Below are 25180 nucleotides of genomic sequence, written 5' to 3'. Positions count from 1 at the left end.
GATAAAATAGATGTTCTAATTGTAATCTTTCTACGTCTATATAAAATATGCCTTTTTGATTCCTTTAAAAGAGATTTCCTCAATCTAGCCTTGTTCAAGTTATTTCTACCCAAAATATAAATCAAATATTGTTTATCTGAAATGTGGTGGGATCTTATTCATTAAAAGTACCACTCTTACTTCATGGTACATTTAAAGCTACGTAGTTCAAATATTTAGATTTTACACAAATTGATGACTCGGTTAGAGTTGTGGCTGTGAAAATAGACCTGTCTTGATGATGATTATCCCCAGCTTCCTAAAGTTGACAATCTCTTTGGAGGATGTGCCCTGTATCAGAAGCACCAGACACCGATAAACGTGTTATACCCTTTAATTTCACCTAGCTATGTTATCTTGTACAAGTTACTTAAACTCTTGGGTTTTTAGATCCTTCATCAGTTAAAATTTAATTCTAACTGCCAAATCCTTGATTCTGAACTGCAGTTTGAAATTAGACCCAGCAAACTCATAATTTGTATAATTTTATTCTCCCTTGATTATGTCAGCAGTTCATGCTGGCCTATTAACATGTGAATGCCGATTGAATAAAAGCCTTACACATTTAAATGAAGATATTTCTCTTGTGATATTTCCATTTGAGCCTTTTGTCTATCGATTTGTGATTATCCAGTACACTACAGGGAAAATAACCTTGCCTAGGAATCAAGAGACCTAAGTTCTACTCTGGGCTCTGACAGAAAATGCTCATTTAACTTTTGTGAACTACATGCATTTAGGTATAAAGAATAAGTATAAAAATATGCATCCTGACTACCTCATGAAAAGGATATAAAAAATTAGTTGACTCTTACATTCTGAACAAGTGAGGTTACAGGAGGATATTGAACAGCACAAGCAACACTGATACTTTTCCGCTTTACCTGATGGGGAGATGTGCCTCCAGGAAATGGAAGGCTCTGGTTTCCCAGTGGCCAAACAAGTCAGGGTGACATTGGTTCCTTCATTGATGGTCATATCACTTGAGATGTCATATATCTTCGGAGGAACTGAAATGGCAAAACATGCAGTGGTCAGAAAAAAATGTATAAAAGTCTGTTGAACTATATATGATTAACTCCATGATATCATGCAATCAAACTATGGTGGTGAAATGTACTTATGGCCCATGGTCATCACCTAAAAGATAGATTCTCTAGATCCTCAGGATTACCCTAGAGTTTTTTTGTTTTTTGATTGGTTTTAATTTTCTCTAATATTTGGCTATGAAATATTTTAGGACAAATTAAATATTTAATAACAGAAAGCTTAAATAGTGCTTAAATGATCAATAAATATTGTTGTGAATACTTTGTATTACATAAACTAGAATATAGCCATCTGTCTGTTCCATCCATGTATCTTCACTATAATGACGGTTTTCCTGTTGAAATGATTAAAGAAAAATGGAAATCTGGAAGAAACTTAAACTAGCAGAACAGTTATGCCTACATGGTGATTTAAGAGCTAAGTGAGGTAAAACATGTACAGAATTGGGATGTAAGATTTCAGGGTCGCAAAGGCAATTTAGGTCTCAATTTTCTAATCTGCCAAATAGTAGGGCTGGAATTTCTGAGCATTTTTGTTCTAAGGAACACAAATTCTAAGGGCTGTGAAAGATGTGTTCAACATGAGTTTTCTTGTCAGTAATGGATGGAAATTTGTTGAAACAGGTCTCTATTTTGAGATTTCTTAGAACCTTTGTTATGACCTTTGCTCTGCAAATCTACAAGAGTGAAAGGGGAAATATTGTGATGTGTCTTTTTTTTTTTTTTCCTGATGTATTAGGCTATGGAAACTTTTATAACAGAGCATTTGATGAAAGTAGTGGGCCTGGAATAAACTTTGGGAATGTTGAATAGGAAAATACCTAAATTAACTTCCAGGATAAAAATGTCTGTATTCTCTCAAATACCAAATGATCTCATTTAATCCTTATGCAGCATGGATATAAGTCCTGTGTCCTCTACAGGCTAGCTGTGTTACCTCAGCCTCAGGTCTTCATCTGCAAGCTTGAGATAATAATAGTACAAACCCCATATAGCTACTGTGCAGATTAATAAGTCAACATATGTTAAAGGGTTTAGAAAAGTTCCTGGCATCATTGTTAGCTATCAATATTATTATTAGATGCCTTAAAACACATATTTAGTGTTTGACTTTAATTTCACTACTGCTCTTTTCCCATGCCTTTAAAATTGCTCTCAGAAGTTCACCACTTTGATAGTATACACGACGGGCCTGTGCCATAAGTTTTGGTTTCCTATATAAAAATTATAGTATGTTGAAGTTTCAGGTCAAAGCTAAATAAATGGCAATTAGATACATTGATAACTATTATAAAAACATTCTTTTTAAGTGGAATTTTTCTCATTGTTCCATTCTTAGGGTTTCTTTTGGCAAGAGATATGTTTTCACAGTTATTCTAAAAACCAGTAACTAAAATCTGTCATAAGGATAAATTAAATTATTCATACTTTGAATATCATCTTTGATTTTTTAATGGAACCAAAAGTCTGTTACACGAAAATCTGGGATGATTTGATTACAAATAAAAAGTATTCGATTATAAATAACTGGTGATATGATTGAGGAAAGGGCTTATTCCTAAGTGATATACTATTGTATATGTTTCTAAATGACATACTTTAATTGACATTTAAGACATATTATCATTAAACTCTTCATTGAGCTCTTCTCAGGCAAATAATAAAAAATTAAAACCATTCCAATAGAAGACTCTTTTTAGCTTAACTGAAACAGAACAGATATAAAAACTTTAAAATACCCTAGGAAGAAAGTAGAGGAAAATGTGCAAGACTTACTGGTGAATTGAAGATTTAATAAAAATAAACTTATAATATTAAAAAAATATATATCCTTTGGATATATGAATGTAGGTATTGGTTTGATATAGTAAACTATGAAATACATGTGTATATACAAACACATGTGTATATTTATGAGTGTGTGTGTATATATATATAAATATACAGATACATATATACCAATGTCTACTATTAAAAAAAGAAAAAGTTATATGATACTTTCCTTCTTTATGTAGAAGATAGTACACAGAGATCAGTCTAGTCTGGCTAGTTTTATTTTAAACATATAACTGATTCAACTTTGGGCAGAGGTGTATATATTTAAGAGAAATGATGGAGTGCCATAAGACCGTGCATTCTGGCCTCTAAATTAAATTATTTTGTCAATTTTATCTGACTTTAAAATAGTTTAGTTTCATCTTTACACATCTACTTATATTTAAAGTGGTAAACTAATATTAAGCACAATATTTGATTTCACAGAGAAATAGCCAAGTCCCTTAGCAATAAACTTAGATTTAACATTTAACTATGGGAAATTCTGTGGTGGGGGAAGACTGTTGAATTCCAGGTGTGACATGTCAGTTCAGTGATTGCAACCACCTCCCGGGGCCTCATAATTCAGGATCTGCTACAGGAAAGAAACATCTGGAAAGAGGATGTTAGCAAGGGAAATCCCTCTGGCAAGGCACTTCTCCCCAGAATGCATCACCTGTTGGCAACAGATGTTGTGTGTAGAGAGGGCCAATGAAGTCCTTCACATGCAATGTATGTAGCTTGTGGAGGCAAAAACAGGTGTTGCTTTGCTGATTGCATATCCAGTTCAAGACTTCAAAGTTTTACTGATTATTATGGAGGGAATAATTCTGGACTCACAGGAAATGCAAAAATTTCAAAGCATAATCATTGACCTCAAGGAACTTAAAATTAAAAGAAGGAGGCAGATTGGTAAGTAACTAAGAGAAGACAAATATTTTCCACATTTTCCTTTCTCATTTTACATGAGTAACACATGTCTACTAGGTATGCCTTCTGGGTTCAAATCATCAGAGATTAATTTTGTGTTTGTTTCTTTTAGAGCAAACCATGAAGGATAGTTTATCCACAAAGTTATTCATTGCGGTGCTATTTATAATAGAGAAGAACTATCAGTTCTTCGATGTAAGACAACAGAAATGGAGATATTGTTAGCTCTGCCTCCAGAATAAGGTGTGGTTCCGAGGAAGGGTTTGGGGTGAATCTGGGGAACATTAGGCTAAGATATAAAGGAAAAGAAAAGTGATGCTTCTACCGTGGGTGGCAGGATCTTGGAGAATGGTAATGTCTCGAGTGTCTTAAGACCCTCCCGTTCTGGATTACAGTTTGTGTATAAATGGTGCATGCACACAGGTGGGAAGAACGTCACTGAACTTTCTAAATGACAAAGCATTTCTTATGGTATGTCCAATATTCTACACGCTTGCATAGAAAAAAGAAAAAGGAGGAGAGTTAAAATAACTTACTATTCTAGACATCTGTTTCTTTTCTATATACCTTATATCAAACTCCTTCAACCTTTTTATTTATAAATTTAACTTAAAAATCAATTATTCAAAAGGAAGTATGTTCAATCAATTCAATAATTTTTAAGTCATTAAATAACTCTATATTTTAACAAGTATTTTAGGTTGCTGTGCATATTATTTAAGTATTTATGACCTAGAGCAGAGTAATAAAGGAATAAGTTATTCATCTAAATATACACTTGTTCAATTTGCAGGAAATAATTATTATAACATTAAAATTGTTGTCATCATCATGACACCATAAATAAAAACACTGGAAGGTAGAAGTTCTAGATTTCTCACTAAATTGCAGAATATCTTTTTCTTAATAGGACCCTAATTGGGGATACACACAACTTTACATCTGTGTTAATAATGAACTGTTGCTTATCACCAGTTAGAGACACTGAAGAACACTGGAAACTTTCTAAGCAATAGGGTTGGGAGTGGATTTAAAGTTTGTGTTGGAGGGAAATTTTTTTTTTAATTCCCACATACATTTAAAGGAATCACTCTTGTACCTTCAAATTCATAACCTACTTTGCCTTTAATCAATTATTCACAGGACTCAATTTCAACTACTGTTTACCACCCTGTTCTCAACTCCTATTCAGTTGATGCCATGGTGGGGGGTGGCGGGAAATGATGCATATTTAGATGCATTTATAGATTTAGATTCATTTAAGGTAATTCAAATCTCTTGCTGGTTTCACTTTCATCAAAAATTATGCAATCTGACTTGCCCCAACTGCCTTCTCCCTTTGGAACCATCTATCACGGTGTCTTCAGGCAGGGATGGAGCATTCTTAGTAAGGAAAATCTTAGAATACATATCCAAACCAAATACTAACGATTTCCACACAACCAGCCATTTGGGATTATTCTCTACCATTTGCACTATGATGGGCAATTGAGTTTGTGAGTATCCTCATGGTTACTTTTTTTTTACTTGTACATAATTTCTGAACTGTGTAAATAAAATAAGATTTTGTTTGTTTAATGAGCACCCTTCACAGATTTAACTTAAATTTCTTCCAACAACTCATCTTATAGTGTGGAACATGACCATTAAAAATTTGAGAAGTCAACATAAGGGTGACAAATATGTACAACACAGGAATCATATGAGCACACTCTTTTATTTTATATGAAAAGTCTGTTCAGGGACTGCGGCCAGGATGCTGGTGTGAGGAAGTCAGAGACAAGGAGCCTGGTGTCCTTGGGCTCCAGCCCTGATTCGCAGTGGTGGCAGCTGGTGGAAAATATTTTTTTAAAATGTCTGTGTAGATGATAATAAATAAAATAGAGTTCACACCTATATGAAGTTGCATGAGATGTGAGGTGGTGCCACACGTAACAGTGAAAATCTTTAGAGGATGTATTTGATGGCTATCTTAACTGTAAATAAATGCAAGACATGGACTATTTGGATCTGGGCAGTTTCATTGGCTTACTAGAATCAATTAAATGCCCCATCAAGTTCTTAAGTTGTAAGAGTCCGTGAAAGACCACAGTACATACAAATCCATTTGGAGGGCTTCTTTAGGCTGCAAGAGCTAAAAGGTGGATAGATTATGTATTTAAGCTGGTCCACAAATACTCACAGATTGTTAAAAAACATCAGTTGAGTACTTATTATAACCACAATATTCTGGGCACAAAAATCATCTGCTTCCATAGCCAGGGTATAAAAATCACAGCAGTGATTTATAAGCAGGTGTACTACGTGTCTTCCCATTCAGTCTCTGAAGCCATAGGCTCATTACTAAAAACCTTTAAAGGTTTTAATATATCTAATTGAATTATGCATACACTGGGTCAAACAAAAAATAAAAATAAAAGCAATTCCATCTCTTTGTGTCCTGCTTGACTCGCCTCTCCCATAGTGACTTTCTCCACCTCAAAAGCTTACCACAAAGAAGGAACATTGAAATGTGAATTTCTGAGGGAATGTTAAAGGGTTAAATTTCATCTGAAAGCATTGTGTCACTGATGACTTTGAACATCTTCAAGCAAGATAGATTTTTCTGGGTGTGTGTCTTGTTGAAATAACCATTTACACCCCACAACATGCTGTTCCTTCTCACTCCCCCTCCTCTGGTATCGATAGTTTCTTCTTTATAGTATTCTTTGCAATCTGTCATTGGTATTTATTTCTTTACTTGTTTATTGCCTGTCTTCTCTTCATGCAACATAAGTAAAGGTCTTGGGTCGGAACCCTGTTTACCTTATTCAACAGCCTATTATGAGTACCTAGAAAAGAGCCTGACACATATGGGATATTCAACAATATTTGTTTTATTGTTTTTTTATGTGCTGAGCTAATATTTCTTTGGCTTCATAATGACGATTTCCCATAGAATTTCATACCACTGTAAGGATGATATAAATTCTGAGAATATGGTGAAAATGTAATTATAGTGCCAAGTGTCCTATGTGACGTTTTTCAAGGATTCTCCAAGATTGGGGATTCACTATTTCTCTTAACTTATTTAAAAGCATGACATTTCTGTATTGCATTGCCTACTATAGTTTTTGCCATGCAAACCCAGAGAAATAATTGAACAATAATCATAAATTTATTTTCAACAGAATGAGCTGTCACATCTTAGGCAGGACTATGTATTTTGGTTATTTTTCTTTTTTTTACTTGAGAAGCTATGTAAATTAAGGGTCAAAAGTATTTGACTCAAATAGTGTGTACATATTATTTCTGCTTTTTTTTTCCCTCTCCATAGACTTGTGGAGTCTGGGTTAGTTCGAATAGCCTATATCTCTGAAGACTTTCCAAACTGCTTGAGTCAACAAGCTAAACATAACTATAAATCTTTGGAGAACTGGCTTTTTTTGAACTCCCGTATCTGGTAATGGCTGGCAATATCAAAAGAACAGTCTTTCTTTCCTTAGGCTGGCACTTCCCTTTTCAGTCTTGGCCAGCCCCCAGAAAGTGAAAGCAAATCTTCGTTACATAACAAATCTTCTGGAAAAGGTGCTGTCCTCAAACTGAGAGAAGAAATTGTTTCATGATTTTTTTTTTCCTAAACTGGCTTGCTGGTGGGTGCTTGATGGCTTCCTGGCCTGCATCTAACTAGCAACATTGTTTTCTCCAGCTCAGAGACTATAAACTGACTTTTTATAGTTTATGACATTTCAGAGATTTCTATGGTTTCTCCCCTCATCCCATCACTGATAGGAGGAAAAAATAGCTAAGTGTGACTTGTAAATGCAAACTTGCCAGATTTGGGAATTACCTACTGATGGAATATGTCAGAACTGCTTTGGGGGGCAAAGAACGTGTTTGAAAAAAAAAAATGTATCTTTCAGACTTCAGTTCAAACTTTGAATCATGTTGCTTAACTTACTGTTTTTCCTTTTTTATAAGACCTATGTATAAATTGTTCTCAGTCTACTACGTCCTTCAGGGGGTCAGCTATATACACTGGCAGAACAAGCAGTGACCTATTTTAATCCATCCATCCATCCATTCATTCATTCATTCATTCAACAAATATTTACTGAGAAACCGACTTGATTTAGGGAGACCAATCTTAAGGAGTCCATGTCTAAAGAGTTAGAAAAACCTAACACTATTGATTATGATATGGAGTCATAAATCCTACAAAGTAGATTCTGTACAGCAAGGTGTTTTGGGAACACAGAGTAGTAAATCTAACTCTGCCTATGGAGTCAGAATTGGAGGGGATACTGATCTTAGATAAGGCTTCATGAAACAGATGACATTTGAGTGGAATTTGATGGTTAAAAACAGTAGTTTCCTATACCCAGATAATCATCAGGATGATCTGGTAGGTTTTTTTAGAATCCTGGGGTAGAGAGGGCACAACTTAGGGGATCCTAGACCAATAGGTTTGGAGTGAGCTCCAAAATCTACAGATTTTGGGAACATTTACAGGACACCAGAAAGTCTTCTCCATAAACTTCCCTCTCCTATTTATTTAAAAACTCCACTCTAGTTAGAGAGCCCTCCTTCACAGCCTCAGAGCAGTTATTTGCCTGCAAGGGCCTAATATTAAAGTGTAACTATCCCTAGAAGAGATGATACCTTAATAGCTTGCATTCAGTAGAAAGGTGCTATGAGCAACTTTTCCTCACTGTGTTATTTTCCCTTGGGAAAATCTAGAATGGTTCATGTAGCAGGGATCAAGACAATCAGTGATGGAGAGAAGAAAGTGAGCATCTGAGAGTGATAAACCCCACAGGATATAGAGTTATGGAAAAAATCAAAGTTGGAAATGACTTCCTTCTCTCTTTCCTTTCTCTCCATCTTTGCTTGACTACCTAATACATGGATTATACATCAAATAGAATGAAAGAAAGCAAGTAATCCCTAAATTTTAAGACAGATTTTCTTACTGAGGAAAGGCCTAGGTGTTTGCTAGGTAGATTTTCAGTGTCAAATATATATAAATATATACACACACACACATATGTAAATATACATGTATGTACATATGTTATATTAAGAAGGCTTACTATACATGATAATTAAATGTGACAAAAGAATAAAGAAAGTTCACTGGTTTAGAAAGGATAAGTTTTGGAGGCTTAATATTTATTTAATGTTTTAAAAAGTTTTGGTTGAAGGCAAGTTCCTCACCTGCTGAATAAACATTTTTAAAGCAGAAATACAGCATTGTTATACAAGAGTTTCAATATTTTAGACTGTAAAGATTTTTATTTTTGCTTCATTTTTGCTGGAGGATCAAGAGCTCGCCTCTACACATGAATGTTTACACACCAGAGTTCAAAACCCTGCTGTACCTCAGGCTAGCTTCAGCTTCACTTACTTGGATGGTTCAAAGATATAAAATACTGCTTAAAATCAGGACCATAATAACAGCTACCCCCTCAGGCAGCAGCAGCAGCAGGAAGGCTAGAACACAGCTACAGCAGTGTTGTATATCACAGGGAATCTACAATGCCTTTGTAACTCATCCTTCTCCCTAGTAGAAAATAGTTGCAAAATACATAGGAAGAACACCACAACTGAAATGCCTTAGAGCACACAAATCTAGGTATCCATACCTAGTGAGGCAGATTTCTTAAGAAACCAACTCTATTATCTTTAAAACCTTCAGTGATGATAACATTTTATTAGGAAATAATAATGAGCTTTTTCCTGGAAACAATTCAGCAGTATACTTTAAGAACTTTAAAAAAACCCAACCCAGTGAGCCAATGATTTCCCTTCCGGGAATTTATCTTAAGGAAAGCAGGTACCTCCTTCCAGTATAGTCACTATTCCCACAAACCTGGTGGCCAGCTCCACTGTTCTGTTTGAAAATGTGCCAGCAAATGCCCTCTGGAATGGCCCAGGTGAACTTTTCTTGCCTCATGTTTGGCAGTGAACTATTCTCTACATAAACCAGAGGAAACAGCCCAGCTGTGTCATGCTAGAACCCAGCTGCCTTCTTTGCAAATATTTCCCAGAGCTAAAAGCTTGCTTTAGCATTTTTTGAAACACAAGAGAGTCCAATGTCTACCTTTGGACTCATAGAGTGATACTGAAACGCCTGGCTCCAGATTTCTTTTTTTTTTTTTTTTTCCACGGGCTCTAGGCGCACAGGCTTCAGTACTTGTGGCTCACGGGCTCTACAGCGCAGGCTCAGTAGTCGTGGTGCCCGGGCCCAGTTGCTCCGCAGCACGTGGGATCCTCCCGGACCAGGGCTCGAACCTGTGTCCCCTGCATTGGCAGGCGGATTCTCAACCACTGCACCACCAGGGAAGCCCCAGATTTCTTGAGGTAAGCCTCTTCTGGTTCAATAGGAGTTCTCTTTGTGAGGCTCAGGTTTCCATAAATGTGTTTTACTACATTTTTATATCTAAAGCCTGCTATGCTGCTTTCTGCATTTGCAGAGATGTGTCATGTCAGTGCAATCAGAAAAAATAATGGTTTCTCTGAAGTACTCTGGTTTCTTTGTTATTTGTACATAATATGTATTTTCCGAATTATAAAGGTAGTACACACTTATTGAAAAGAATATGGAAAATATATAAAGAATGAGGAACACAAACCCCAAATCACCTATTAGGTTGAAACACCTAAAATCGCCTTTTGGTAGGTCAAAAACAAATGTGCATGTGTACACTGGAGAGCACCAGTCTAAAGACTGACAATTTCCATTTAGAAATGAAAGTCCAGGTTTGCCAGATTTTTAGATATGAACTATTCTATTATTTTGTACCATACAAATTCATCCAAATATCTGTGGATTTACCTTAGCACCAACTCAAATGGCACCATTCTGGGATTTAGAAAAATTTGCAGCTTACTGAAGACGCTTGATCATCACAGCTGGAAAACTGTCATAATGTAGACGTGTACATGGTCTATGAAAATAAACAGTGCCTGCAGGTTTATGTGTGTGCAGAATCCTCACCATCCACTGCAAGCCCTTTGTAGTCTGAATGCAGTCATTGAGTCACAACTTGCTATCTATGCCCTGCACTCTGGCAAGCCCTCAGCCTGTTCATTTGCCTTGAAAGACCCATTTTTACATTACATTGCTTCGTTTCTCATAAAAGCTGTGCATTATCACACTAATGTGTGGTTGCTCACCTGTCATGGAATAACCATGATGACATCTCCAGAGTGATCAGAGTTCTGCCTTAGGAAATATTCTGAGAACAGGTCTTATTCAGAAATTTAAATAATAAAATTATGATTCACATTAATATTTTGCTCCCCCACAAATTCTACACTTTTAAATCGTTGTGTTTCTTTATCTGCTTTTCTCAAAGAGCATGCTTTATTTATGCTTAAAATGTAACAACCAAATGTTATTGTGCAATTATATGCCCAGATATCTCAGGGCAGTCCTATGGTTACATGCACAGATTCTCTCTAAAATTGGGTTAAAAGGTAATTTGCCATTTGCTGGCCCCTAGATCATTAGTCACAGTGGCCAAAGTGCATTCTCTTATAATTCAATATCAAAGAAATTGCTTTTATGGCATTAACTATATTATATTCAAAATTGTATAAATTATTGAAATACTATGCCTACTGCCAAGATATAAGACAGTTCACATGGAAAAAGTTCCATTTTAAATCATTCATTGGAAAAATGTCCGTTTCTTGCCAGAAATTGTTTTATACTGGGGCTAGCTTTGGGGATTTAAATTTAATATGAATCACAAGAACTCTGGAAATTTCAGATACTCATAATTCTCTTGGCTTTGAATAATTTGTTCATTTAACTTGTTCATTTCCATCAAGTGGATTAAATATTATAAATTGTCTTGTATCTAGGTGCTATTCTAATGAGCATTTTCATTAGTAGGCAAAGTCTTCATAGGTAATTCCTTGTAAGTCATGATAAAATAATATCAAAAATCCATATAAAAGTACTGAAATTTGGTGACTTACATTCAGTATTTTTGAATAGAATATAGAAACTGTATAACCAGTGAGTTATATATGTTATATATACATATGCACATATATAAATTATATGTATGTGTACATACGTGAGTATATACATGTATGTATATTTGTCATATAGTTGATATATATTATATTGGATTGTGTGTATTTTGTAACATAATTATGTGTCATCGCTAATAATAGAATATGGTAGTAGCGGGGCAAATCTAATTATAAGACACATAATTATGTTACAAAATACACACACACAAACATATGCACACATATCCAATCTATGTATATTTTTCCTACACATTTCTGGAGAACTCATATGAATCAAGGAACTCTTCTATATAGATCTCTGAGTATTTTACAAGATTATACTTAGTACATAGTAAGTGCTCAGAAGGTGTTGAATAAGGATGTTTTTTATCAGTTCTAAATGTTCCTTATTTGAAGAGTTAGTTTTTAACACCCTCATTAAAAAGTCATTCTCTCTCATATTAATTACAACATTCTGAGGAACAGAAATATTTAACTACTTTTCCCTTTTGAATTAAAAAACATTGTGGGTAAACTACTCCCTGGAGTATTAAGTAAGAAACGTTGATTTATTTTAGTTTCTCTAAGGTATTAGGTGTGTAACATATCTGCACATCGCAGCTGAAAGTATTGTGTATTTTGATTTTGATTTTCTAGATAATATCATATTATATTGTTAAGAACTTGAAAATGTGGTTAAGACTGAAGAGTGTATTCTCTTGGGCATGTGTGTTCTGTAACTACCTCTCCTACCTGCTAGTCTTTCTTGTTTTGAACACTCCAGTCTCATCACTTGGCAAAAAATAAGCCAAATCCTCTCGTTTTTCTGCCAGTTGGAAAACTCAATCTACCCACTAAGCATTAGCTCTATTATTCTATATTTTTGCCTATACCTTTCATAACTATTTATTCTTTTTTCACAGCTACTACTATAATGGAAGGGCAGAAAGCATATCTAAATTTTTGGTTTGAGGATTGAGATAAATGAAGGGCAAGGTTTAGCCATATCAAAATGACCAAATTAACCTTTTTGGTATGTTAACTAGCTTAATTGATAAAGGGAATTCTATGAACATATTGAGTGTACATAGATCTCAAGAGTCATTTGACAGTTGTTAATGATAGTTTAAGCAATAGAATGGAGAAATGTGGACAAGGAGCCCACTCAGCCAGGAAGAGTACTGTTTGCCCCTACAACCAGTGTTGGTGGTAGATTCATGTAAGTATGAAGGGAGAATGTTAGAGGAAGGCCATGAGGAGCTGGGTCTGGCTCTGTCCTTTCCTCAATTTTAGACATCTTGGATGAAGCTCTTGGAGAAATGCTTATGGATAAAACTATATCAGGTGTCATGTTTTCAGTTATAGTCACTCACTACAATTTAAGAGTGTCACACTGGTATCTTATTTTACAATGAGAGGTCAGTCAGAATAGTAAAGTGTCCAGACACAATAACATGTAAAGACACAGCTGAAGGAGCTAGGAATGTTTACATAAAGGTAAGGAATGGAAAGAAGGAAGATTTTTTTAATAGACTTGTGGATTTATTCTAGTTTGTTCTTGTGGACAGAATAATGGTAGATTTCAGGTCATTATAGTGAAATATCCTAAACAAGAATGTCCTCACAATGAAACAGATTATTTATGAGAATATAAACTCCCTGTCATCAAAAGATTCTCAGGGAAATATGGAAGACCAGTAGGATTAGACAAGGGATTACTATCAATATATTTGGGTGAGTGCTTGGGTCAAATACACTCATAGGGATTTTCAACTGTTATGTTCTTTGACACTTTGTCACAAATCCAAGTAAAATACCATGAACATGCTAAAGGGCCTGGGCAAATGGTTATTGATGTTTCCTCTGAGTGCTTAAAACATAATAAGACAAAATAAGTTCTTGCTGAATTCTAGGAATGCAAAGAATAGTTGAATAATATCTTTGTAGGAAAAAAAAAGAGACTATTCTCTGCTATCTGAAAACTCTGTTGACCAATTTTATATTTGCCTTTCCACCATAATATGAATAGAACATCACGTGGTTTTTACCTAAGCAAATTTTTTGTGAGTTTGTGTGCATTATAGCAGTCACAGTGTATGCATCCAGATCAATGTGTTAGTATAAACAGATGGAAATATGCTTCTCAGTTGATGAGTAACATAAGAGCCCTTCTCATCCTGTTTCACCAAACACCTAAACCCACACACTTTCTGCCCTGGTTTCTCTTTTTTTTCCATATTTATCTCTGAATTGTTTTTAATTTCCAGAAATGGGATGACCACCTGCCTTTCAAACATACTGCAAAAACAGCAGTGATTATGGTTGATTTTTGCTAGTCAGTTATTTTATAGAAGAAAACATGTACCAAATGACAGCAGAGTCACCAGCTGATGAGAAGATTTATTATGTATATAACATTGTGCTTTTGGTAGGGAGTCAGCAGAACTGTGTTATGACTGTAATACCAAACTGTTTCTATCAGGCTGAGAGCTGTAACATTCAAATGGTACCTTAAGGAACCGAGCTGTGTGCTTACTACTAAACAGTACTTTTTTAAAAAGGAGGATTAAACAAAATTTATAAGAGAAAAAGCAAACTTTTGTAGTTAAGATATATAATCTGTTCCTTTCTGGGGGTAGCAAGGCTGCTACTTGATCAACAAACATGTCCTCTTCTTGGCACACGACTACATTCTGTTTCCCAGAATCCTTTGTAGTTGCTTATAACTGAATTTTAAGCAGTGGAATGTGAGCAGACATGATGTGTGCTATTTCTAGGCTTGGCCCCCCCCAAAATTCCCATGGGTGATCCTCCATGTAATTTCCCCCTAAACAGCTTGATGCACGTAGCCTTGGAAATTGGAAATCACATACTGAAGATGACAGAAACACAGTATAGAGGAGAACGAGTTTTTAGAGAATGTAGTCTGCCTATAAGGAACAACTTATTTAGTGGTCATATTAGTAACAGATAAAAAATATGCCCAGACAGTTTTATAGAAGAGATTGACCAATATCTAAGGAACACTAATCTCTATGTTTTATAACACACTCAAAAGAAGATTAAAGAAACAAAATGTATGGAAATAATTGTTTTCTTATAAGCCTATTCCTGAAAATAAAAGGAAGAAAACACCAATTTATTTTATGAAACTGATATAATGTGATATTAAATATGGACACGAACTATACAAGAAATGTAATTTCACTTATGAACCCAGAACATTTTAAATTATAATATTGAATCCACCAAGCGAATTCAGAAATGTATATATAAAAAAAGCATGACTTATTCTAAGACTGAGGATACTGTTCAACAATTTATTAATTTAATACTCCACAGAAACAGACTGAAAGAGAAATATATATGATCATGTCAATTGGGATAGAGAACAAATTATATAAGAAAAAAACTATAATTTATAACAAAAAAGTTACAAACTAGGAATAGAAACTTTCTTGTACAATGTGACTAAAAGGATCTACCAAAAATTCACAATGATCATTATCTTTAATTGTGAAGTGTTATAGACATGTTTCATTAAAAGTGAAATATGGTAAAGAAGCCCACTTTTACTGCTTCTATTTTACATTATACTGGAGTTCCTACCCAGTTCAGTAAGATTAGGAAATAAGTTAGAGGTGTAGGTATTGGAAACAAAGGTCCAAAAGAGTCATTGGCCATACATAATGTAATTGTCTTTGTAGAATATTCAAAAGAAGTTACATACTATTTAAATTGATGAAATTGATAAGAATTCAGCTAGACTACAAAAAAGGATGTTAATTCTTCCTACAATAAGTCTACAAATTTGATACAATTATATTAAAACTTCTACTTTTATTCACAGAATTCAATAAGATTAACCTAGTACTAATATTGAAGGGTAAAGGACAAAAAGTAGCCAAGACAACCTTGATTAAGAAAAATAGAAAGAAACTTATTCTATCATACTCTCAAGACAAAGTATAAAACTCTGGCAGAAAGATACCGACCAGAATGAAACTAATACAAACAAAACATACAACATGCACAGAACACACACAGAAGTTTTGAATATGATGATGGAATATTACAAATCAGGGAAAAATAACATACCATACAATCAATGGTGCTAGGACAAAGGCTACATTCGAAAAAAGATAAAGTAGATTTTGACCTCACATTATGCACAGAAGTAAGATGGACATATATTAAAAGCCTAAATATTAAAATCTAAATATTTAAATGTTAAAAAATATAGATATTGAAGTTAGAAATGAGTAAGACATAAAAACATATATATTTATGCATATGTGAGACACCATAAAAATTTTAAAAGAAGCCACAGATCTGTAGGAGGTATTTATAATGAATGTAAACAAGTAAAAAATATTGGTATCCTGAATATATAAAAATTTTCAACAGTTCAATAAGTAAAAAATAAACAAAAACAAAGAACAGGTTAATAAAAATGGATACAGGATATAAATAGGAAATTCATAAAAGAGGAAACTTTAATGTTCAATTATTTGACAAGAAGTAGAAATTCATTAATAGTTAGGAAAATTTAAATTAAAACAACACATATTCAAATCCATAATATTGGTAAGGCTTTAAAAGTTAGAAAATACCAAGGTGATGAGGATGCCAGAAAATTAAATATCATACAATGATGAAATCACTATAAATCTGCAAATAATTTGAAAACAGCTAATAAAGCTAAAGATGCACATTTATCTCTATAATTTCATTTCTATGTATTTATATACCTAGAGCCTAGTTTCTGTAAAGTGTGGTCCTCCATCACCTGGGAGCTTGTTACAAATGCAAAATCTCAGGTGCATCCACATCAACTAATCAAAAGCTGCAATTTAATGAGCTCTCCAGGTAATTTATATGTATATTAAAATTTGAGAAGCACTGCCCCAGACAAGAGTACTGGTTCTCAAAATTGGATGCATATTAGGATCACCTGGGATGTTCTTAAAATATTCCAATGCATGGACCCTACTGCAGAAAACTAAATATATTCAAAAGCTTCCCAGATGATTTCATTGTGTATCCATGGTTGAGAACCATGTGTGTTAAAGAAAATCTCACATATGCCCAGGGAAGTTTATCAAAGATTATATAGTTTGAAAAAGCAAAAACCTGGGTAATTCCATGGATTTATCAACTGTTAGGTTATACAACAGTATCCTCAACTGTAGACAAAATGTTTCAATGGGATCTTATATGTATCAATATTGACTACTCTAAAAAATAATATGTTGAGGGCAAAAAGACAATTGGTGGAGAAAGAACAGGCAAATAGATTAACTGAACAGAATAAAGAGCCCAGAAATAGACCCACATAAATATAGTCAACTGATCTTTGACAAACAAGCAAAGGCTTCTTTGTGTTAATGGAGCAAAGACAGTCTTTTCAAAAAATCATGCTGGAATAACTGGACAACAACATGCAGAAAAATGAATCTAAAAAAGACCTTATGCCTTTCACAAAAATTAACTCAAAGTGTTTGTAAACCTAAATGCAAAACTATAAAACTCCTAGAAGATAACATATGAGAAAACCTAGATGACCTTGGGTATGGTCATGACTCTTTAGATACAACACCAAAGGCACAATCCAAGAAAGAAACAATTGGTAAGCTGGATTTCATTAAAATTACAAGCTTCTGCTCTGCAAAAGACAATGTCAAGAGAATCAGAACACATGCCACAGAATGGAAGGAAATATTTGCAAAAGACACACCTGATAAAAGACTGTTATCCAAGATGTACAAAGAATTCTTAAAACAATAAACAACCCGATTTAAAAAAATGGGCTAAAGACTTTAACAGACACCTCACCAAAGAATATTTATCAATGGCAAATAAGCATATGAAAAGATGCTCCACATTATATGTCATCAGGGAAATGCAAATTAAAAAAACAATAAAATACTAAATATTACACACCTATTAGAATGGTCAGAATCGGGAACACTGACAACATCAACTACCGGAGGGGATACGGAGCAATAGGAACTCTCATACACTCCTGGTGGGAATGTAAAATGGTACAGCCACTTTGGAAGGCAGTTGGTAGTTTTTTACAAAACTAAACATACTCTTACCATATGATTCGGCAATCATGCTTCTTGATTTACCCAAAGGAGTGGAAGAATGTGTCCACAAGAAAACCTGCACCTGAATGTTTATAGTAGCTTTATTCATAATCACCAAAACCTGGAAGTGATCAAAATGCTCTTTTGTAGGTGAATGGATGAATAAACTATGGTACTTCCAGATAATGGAATATTATTTAGTGCTCAAAAGAAATGAGCTATCAAGCCATGAAAAGACTTGGAGGAAACTTAAATGCATATTACTAAGTGAAAGGAGCAAATCTGAAAAGGCTACATACTGTGTGAGTTCACCAAAATGATACTCTAGAAAAGGCAGAAATAAGGGGACAGTAAAGAGATAAAAGGTTGCCAGGGGTTAAGAGGGTGAGAGGAGGGCTGACCAGACAGAGAATATAGGATTTGGGGGCAGTGAAAATACTTTGTATAATATTATAATGATGGGTATAGGTCATTATACATTTTTCCAAACTCACAGACCAAACAGCACTAAGAGTGAACCATAATGTACATGGACTTTGAGTGATTATGATGTGTGAATGTAGGTTCGTCAATGGTAACAAATGTACCGCTCTGCTGGGGGATGTTGATAATGTGGGAGGCTGCACATATGTAGAGGACATATGGGAAATCTCTCTACCTTCCTTTCAATTTCGGTGTGACTCTAAAACTGCTCTAAGAAACAAAGCCTTAATATAAAAATTATATGTATTGATCTCACACATATTCTGTAACTTATTATGGTTAAGTATATACAATAAAAATGTGAAAAACACGTGTAGGAAGGATACACACTAACAGTAGATACAAATAGGAATCCTGGAAGGGAAATAGGAGTAAATATTTAGTTTTATATATTATTTCCATTTTATAAGAGAAGTGAATCAATATTATCAAACGGTTAAATTAGTATATTGGTATATTGATGCTGATATATTTTAAACAATCTGTATTTTTCAAATCACAAAAAAATAAAAAATAAACATTTAAAGCAAATATAGATTAAAAGGGTTCTTGTTTCGTGAGGTTGTTGTGAACCTGTAAATGAGATCTGATGCTTGAATGAAGTAATCGTTTTGGAAAGTGAATGCTACAGAGGTATTAGCTGTCATTACTAATAAATGTTCTAATGGCAAATGAAACAAAAATCACAATTATTAACTGCTGTTACTAATAAAAATGAAGTCCACATAAAATGAACCAAAAGCATTAATCATTTTCCAGCCTCAAACACAGTCTTCTCTCAAATGGTTCCTTTTTTCTTTATGCTTTTCCATCTTTCTGTATGTGTTCAACCTAATCTTCCTTCCTTTACCCTTCCTTTCTTCTTTTTGTTTTCTTTCTTTCATAATTTCTTGCTTATTACTTTTCCATATGATTTATTCATTTCCTATTTCTCTTTCCTTTTACATTTTTCCTTTTTTCTCAACCAATTACGACTGTGACATGCAGTAATTACACAAGTAAATTATCATATATTTTTTTTTTATAAATTTATTTTATTTATTTATTTATTTATGGCTGCATTGAGTCTTCATTGCTACATGCGGTCTTTCTCTAGTGGCGGCGAGCGGGGGCTACTCTTCGTTGCGGTGCGCGGGCTTCTCATTGCAGTGGCTTCTCTTGTTGCGTAGCACGGGCTCTAGGTGCATGGGCTTCAGTAGTTGTAGCATGCAGGCTCAGTAGTTGTGGCTCGCGGGCTCCAGAGCACAGGCTCAGCAGCTGTGGCACACAGGCCCAGCTGCTCCGCGGCATGTGGGATCTTCCCAGACCAGGGCTCGAACCCGCATCCCCTGCATTGGCAGGTGGATTCTCAACCACTGTGCCACCAGGGAAGCCCTATCATATAGTTTTAATAAGTAATTTCTAGATATCAAACATTAAATGTATTTGACCCAATGGAATCACTAATGTTATGATAAAATTGAAAATTTTAAAACCAAACAATTAATATAAACAAATATGTATATTATACACATAATATATATTTATATATAAATACAAATAACATCAATGAAAAACATTAATTAATTTTTTGTTGGCTGCATTTCCAGTAAATTCTATGGTGTGTGTGACCAAACATCAGGCCAATGGATTGAGGCAAAGGGAGAATTAAAAAGATATAATTTCCCCAAACTATTGGGAAACTGGAAGTCCACATACTTCAGGAAGGAAGCAGTGTTCCATTTAATGGTGTACTGTGAAAGAACAGCTATAATTTAGACCAGACCACCTTCGGGAATCATTTCAAAAGTCTCAGTCCCAGAGAACTGGTGCATTTCTACAGGTACACATAGGCCTTGGATAAGCCAACTTTTGATCATGAAAATCTAGCCTTTGCAGCAATGCTGATGCTAACCTTGCTCTCCTGACTGCATATTAATACAGTTCTAAGTTCTAGCTGCATTCAGCCAGCCTGAATTCCCATCCATTCTCCTGAGCCCCCACCACCACACACACTCATACAATTTTCTAGTCACGTAAATAGATGTCTTCTGTTAGCTACCCACCCCTGTCTCAGGAGGCATTCATTACGGAGCCTGGGCTGTGTTTCAGCTGGTGCTGAATGAGTCCTATTATTTACACCTCTCCTTGGGAGGTGTGGAGGGTACTTTGGAGAAGATGCTTTGCCAATGTACAGCATTCTCATCAACCATCTTTATTTTACTCCTTAACTTTGGAGGTAATGATAAAGGTACTGCTCTTTTTCAACCCATCCAAAAACAATTTTGATTTTGTATTTTTCATCATGTTTAAGTAATCTAGAAAGTGGAGTGAGATTAAAAGCCAGAAGAGAGGTTTGAGCGACCCGGATGCAGCGTAACCTGGGGTAATCAAGTTGCTTGTTTTAACACAGTGAAGATCAGTTGGAAGAATTTTTCAAAATGAATTCCAGGGTAAAAAATACTTGGTTGATTTTATCCATTGGAAAGCTGGTAAATATCTGTCACGTACAAGGTACTGTGCTCTTTTAAATAAGGCAGATGTCACAATCCCCTATCATCTCCCAGTGAGCCAGGGGCCATGCAAGTACAAAGAGACATCACAAAGGGAGGAAGTAAATTGCTCCATACTAAATGATAAGATACCAATTAAGGTCTGGAAGAGTTGAGGAACACTTTGCTTAGATTGCTAGGGAAGACTTTTTAAAGGTCACAGGTTTTATATAGGGGCCTGATATAGATTATTAGGGGCCAAAGAGTAGGGACCATGGGCTAGTAATTTTTACAATAGGCAATTATATCATTGGAATTCATTAAATATTTGTCAGATCGTAGAAGAAAGGCTTTGTATCACTAATGAGGAGAAGGGACTTCAGACAAGCCAGCATTGTTTGCAGAAAGACTGATGGGAATACTAAAGGAGAGAAGGAAATATTTCTTGAATATTTAATATGAGTGAAACATTGTGCTATGTACTTCTTATCCAGTACCTCATTTATTTCTTACAGTCATGTTATGGATTAGGAATTATTAACCTAATTATTAATTTTTAAAATCTGAGAATAATTATTAATTATAAATCTCAGAACACACATATAATAAGCGACAAGACTGCGTCTCCTTCACTGTTTGATATACCAAAACATGCTGCCTGCTACATAAGGATTGAAGCCACTGAGTCATGCTAATAAGATTCAAATTTAAAATGTCCCATATGCAGTTTAAGGTCATGGACTCTAGAGTTAGGCTGCCTTGAAACTCTGTTGCTCACTATCTGTTTCACATTGCACCAACAATATAAATTCTATGACCCTTGGTTTCTTCTTGTAAAATCAGAATAATTATAGAAACTACATAATAGTGTGGTTTTTTTTTTTTTGCAAGAATACATGAGATAATATATGTACAGAATCAGAACATTCCCTGGCATAAATTGTATATTTGATAAATGTTAGCTCTGTAGAACTTAAATTCTTGCATTGGATAGCTTCGGGAGTCATGTTCTGGTTAATTTTTTTAAATTTCAAAATGATTCTGAATAATGTTTACATTTCTCTCAATGTATTTGTTTTTATTTCCTTCTAATAACACTCTCTGGCCACTGACTCCTCACCTATGATTAGATAGCCTGCACCATAAACTTTGTCATACATTTTCTATTTGTGTTGATCATCTTTATGGAGTATCTTTAGAAAAAATAACAAGGCTTATTTTGTTTGACCTAAATTTCTGTAGTATCTTGTTATAGAATGTGTTCATATAAAAAATCTCTATTCTTTCCTTTTGACAAAATTCAACACCCATTTATGATAAAAACTCTCCAGAAAGTGGGCATAAAGGGAACCTACCTCAACATAATAAAGGCCATATATGACAAACCCATGGCAAACATCATTCTCAATGGTGAAAAACTGGAAGCATTTCCTCTAAGATCAGGAACGAGACAAGGGTGTCCACTCTCACCACTATTATTCAACACAGTTTTGGAAGTCCTAGCCACGGCAATCAGAGAAGAAAAAGAAATAAAAGGAATACAAATTGGAAAAGAAGAAGTAAAACTGTCACTGTTTGCAGATGACATGATATTATAGATAGGGAATCCTAAAGATGCCACCAGAAAACTACTAGAGCTAATCAATGACTTTGGTAAAGTTGCAGGATACAAAATTAATGAACAGAAATCTCTTGCATTCCTATACACTAATGATGAAAAATCTGAAAGAGAAATTATGGAAACACTCCCATTTACCATTGCAACAAAAAGAATAAAATACCTAGGAATAAACCTACCTAGGGAGACAAAAGACCTGTATGCAGAAAACTATAAGACACTGATGAAAGAAATTAAAGATGATACCAACAGGTGGAGAGATATACCATGTTCTTGGATTGAAAGAATCAATATTGTGAAAATGACTATACTACCCAAAGCAATCTACAGATTCAATGCAATCCCTATCAAATTACCAATGGCATTTTTTAAGGAACTAGAACAAATCATCTTAAAATTTGTGTGGAGACACAAAAGACCCCGAATAGCCAAAGCAGTCTTGAGGGAAAAAAACGGAGCTGGAGGAATCAGACTCCCTGACTTCAGACTATACTACAAAGCTACAGTAATCAAGACAATATGGTACTGGCACAAAAACAGAAACATAGATCAATGGAACAAGATAGACAGCCCAGAGATAAACCCACACACCTATGGTCAACTAATCTATGACAAAGGAGGCAAAGATATACAATGGAGAAAAGACAGTCTCTTCAATAAGTGGTGCTGGGAAAACTGGACAGCTACATGTAAAAGAATGAAATTAGAACACTCCCTAACACCATACACAAAAATAAACTCAAAATGGATTCGAGACCTAAATGTAAGACCGGACACTATAAAACTCTTAGAGGAAAACATAGGAAGAACACTCTTTGACATCAATCACAGCAAGATCTTTTTTGATCCACCTCCTAGAGTAATGGAAATAAAAACAAAAGTAAACAAATGGGACCTAATGAAACTTCAAAGCTTTTGCACAGCAAAGGAAACCATAAACAAGACGAAAAGACAACCCTCAGAATGGGAGAAAATATTTGCAAATGAATCAACGGACAAAGGATTAATCTCCAAAATATATAAACAGCTCATTCCAACCCAATCCAAAAATGGGCAGAAGACCTAAATAGACATTTCTCCAAAGAAGACATACAGATGGCCAAGAAGCACATGAAAAGATGCTCAACATCATTAATTATTAAAGAAATGCAAATCAAAACTACAATGAGATATCATCTCACACCGGTCAGAATGGCCATCATCAGAAAATCTACAAACAACAAATGCTGGAGAGGGTGTGGAGAAAAGGGAACCCTCTTGCACTGTTGGTGGGAATGTAAATTGATACAGCCACTATGGAGAACAGTATGGAGGTTCCTTAAAAAACTAAAAATAGATTTACCATATGATCCAGCAATCCCACTACTGGGCATATACCCAGAGAAAACCATAGTTCAAAAAGACACATGCACCCCAATGTTCATTGCAGCACTATTTACAATAGCCAGGACATGGAAGCAACCTAAATGCCCATCGACAGACGAATGGATAAAGAAGTTGTGGTACATATATACAATGGAATATTACTCAGCCATAAAAAGGAACAAAATTGAGTCATTTGTTGAGACGTGGATGGATCTAGAGACTGTCATACAGAGTGAAGTAAGTCAAAAAGAGAAAAACAAATATCGTATATTAACGCATGTATGTGGAACCTAGAAAAATGGTACAGATGAGCCGGTTTGCAGGGCAGAAGTTGAGACACAGATGTAGAGAACAGACATATGGACACCAAGGGGGGAAAACTGTGGTGGGGTGGGGATGGTGGTGTGCTGAATTGGGCGATTGGGATTGACATGTATACACTGATGTGTATAAAATTGATGACTAATAAGAACCTGCAGTATAAAAAAACAAAGAAACAAAACAACTAATACTAAACTTTCATTGGGTTATTTGTATGGAAATATGTTAATATAAATGTTTCAGACATTACGTGAAATTTCTAAAAATCTTATATGTTCTGGTATAATGTTATAAGTCATAATTCTAGTTATTACTTTAAAATGTATATCTCAGAAATAACTAAATTTCCTTGTCAATTGCACTATTATGAACTTTCATCAAATCTTTAACTGTGGTCATTTTTAAGTCTTTTGTCATTTACATACAGACAGTTCTGGGTGTACTCTGATGCTTTTGCAAATATGTTCCTATAAAAGGGGTTCATCTTCAAGGAATTCATAGAAAAGACTCTGACAAGTACAGGTTTCTGGTAACTGTACTGCTGAACTGAATGAATAAGCATTTTCAGAACTCTAATGAAAAACTGATGAACTCATAAAAGTGCTAACAAAAGATCAAGATGAAAAAAAATTTAATTACATGGGACTGAGTGAACTGATGAGGATGATTATAATTTTTGTGACTTTCTGTTTGAATTAAAAAAAAAAAAAATCCCCCCCCCAAAAAAAAGAAAAAAAAAATCTCTATGCTTTCTTTCATTACATATCATTGTCATAAAAAGGAAATGTGTCTTTAATATTGGTCAATTGATGGCCAATGTTAAAGGACACAAAGAGCCAAACATTCTCACCTTCCAGACCCAGGAGCTCTCTCTCCATATAAAGCACAGCTGGGTGGGAGTGAGAGCTGTAGAGAAGCCAGCTCCCTGAAGCTATGACAGGCTTTTTGATATTGCCACTGACTGCAGCCCATTTAGAGGGTAGAATCAGA

General features: G+C 34.8%; 1 protein-coding gene across 1 annotated transcript in view; it reads right to left on the bottom strand.

Annotated features, from left to right (window-relative positions):
- NEGR1 (neuronal growth regulator 1) overlaps positions 1 to 25180 on the bottom strand; it is a 917236-nt gene that overhangs the window by 385579 nt on the left and 506477 nt on the right. Inside the window, exon 3 of the mRNA XM_061186448.1 lies at positions 924 to 1049. Coding sequence (XP_061042431.1) covers positions 924 to 1049 — 126 coding nt within the window. The remainder of the gene's footprint in view (positions 1 to 923; positions 1050 to 25180) is intronic.

Source organism: Eubalaena glacialis, chromosome 3 (assembly GCF_028564815.1).
Source record: "Eubalaena glacialis isolate mEubGla1 chromosome 3, mEubGla1.1.hap2.+ XY, whole genome shotgun sequence".
Taxonomy (NCBI): Eukaryota; Metazoa; Chordata; class Mammalia; order Artiodactyla; family Balaenidae; genus Eubalaena; species Eubalaena glacialis.
This window is presented reverse-complemented; position numbering and strand designations above follow the sequence as displayed.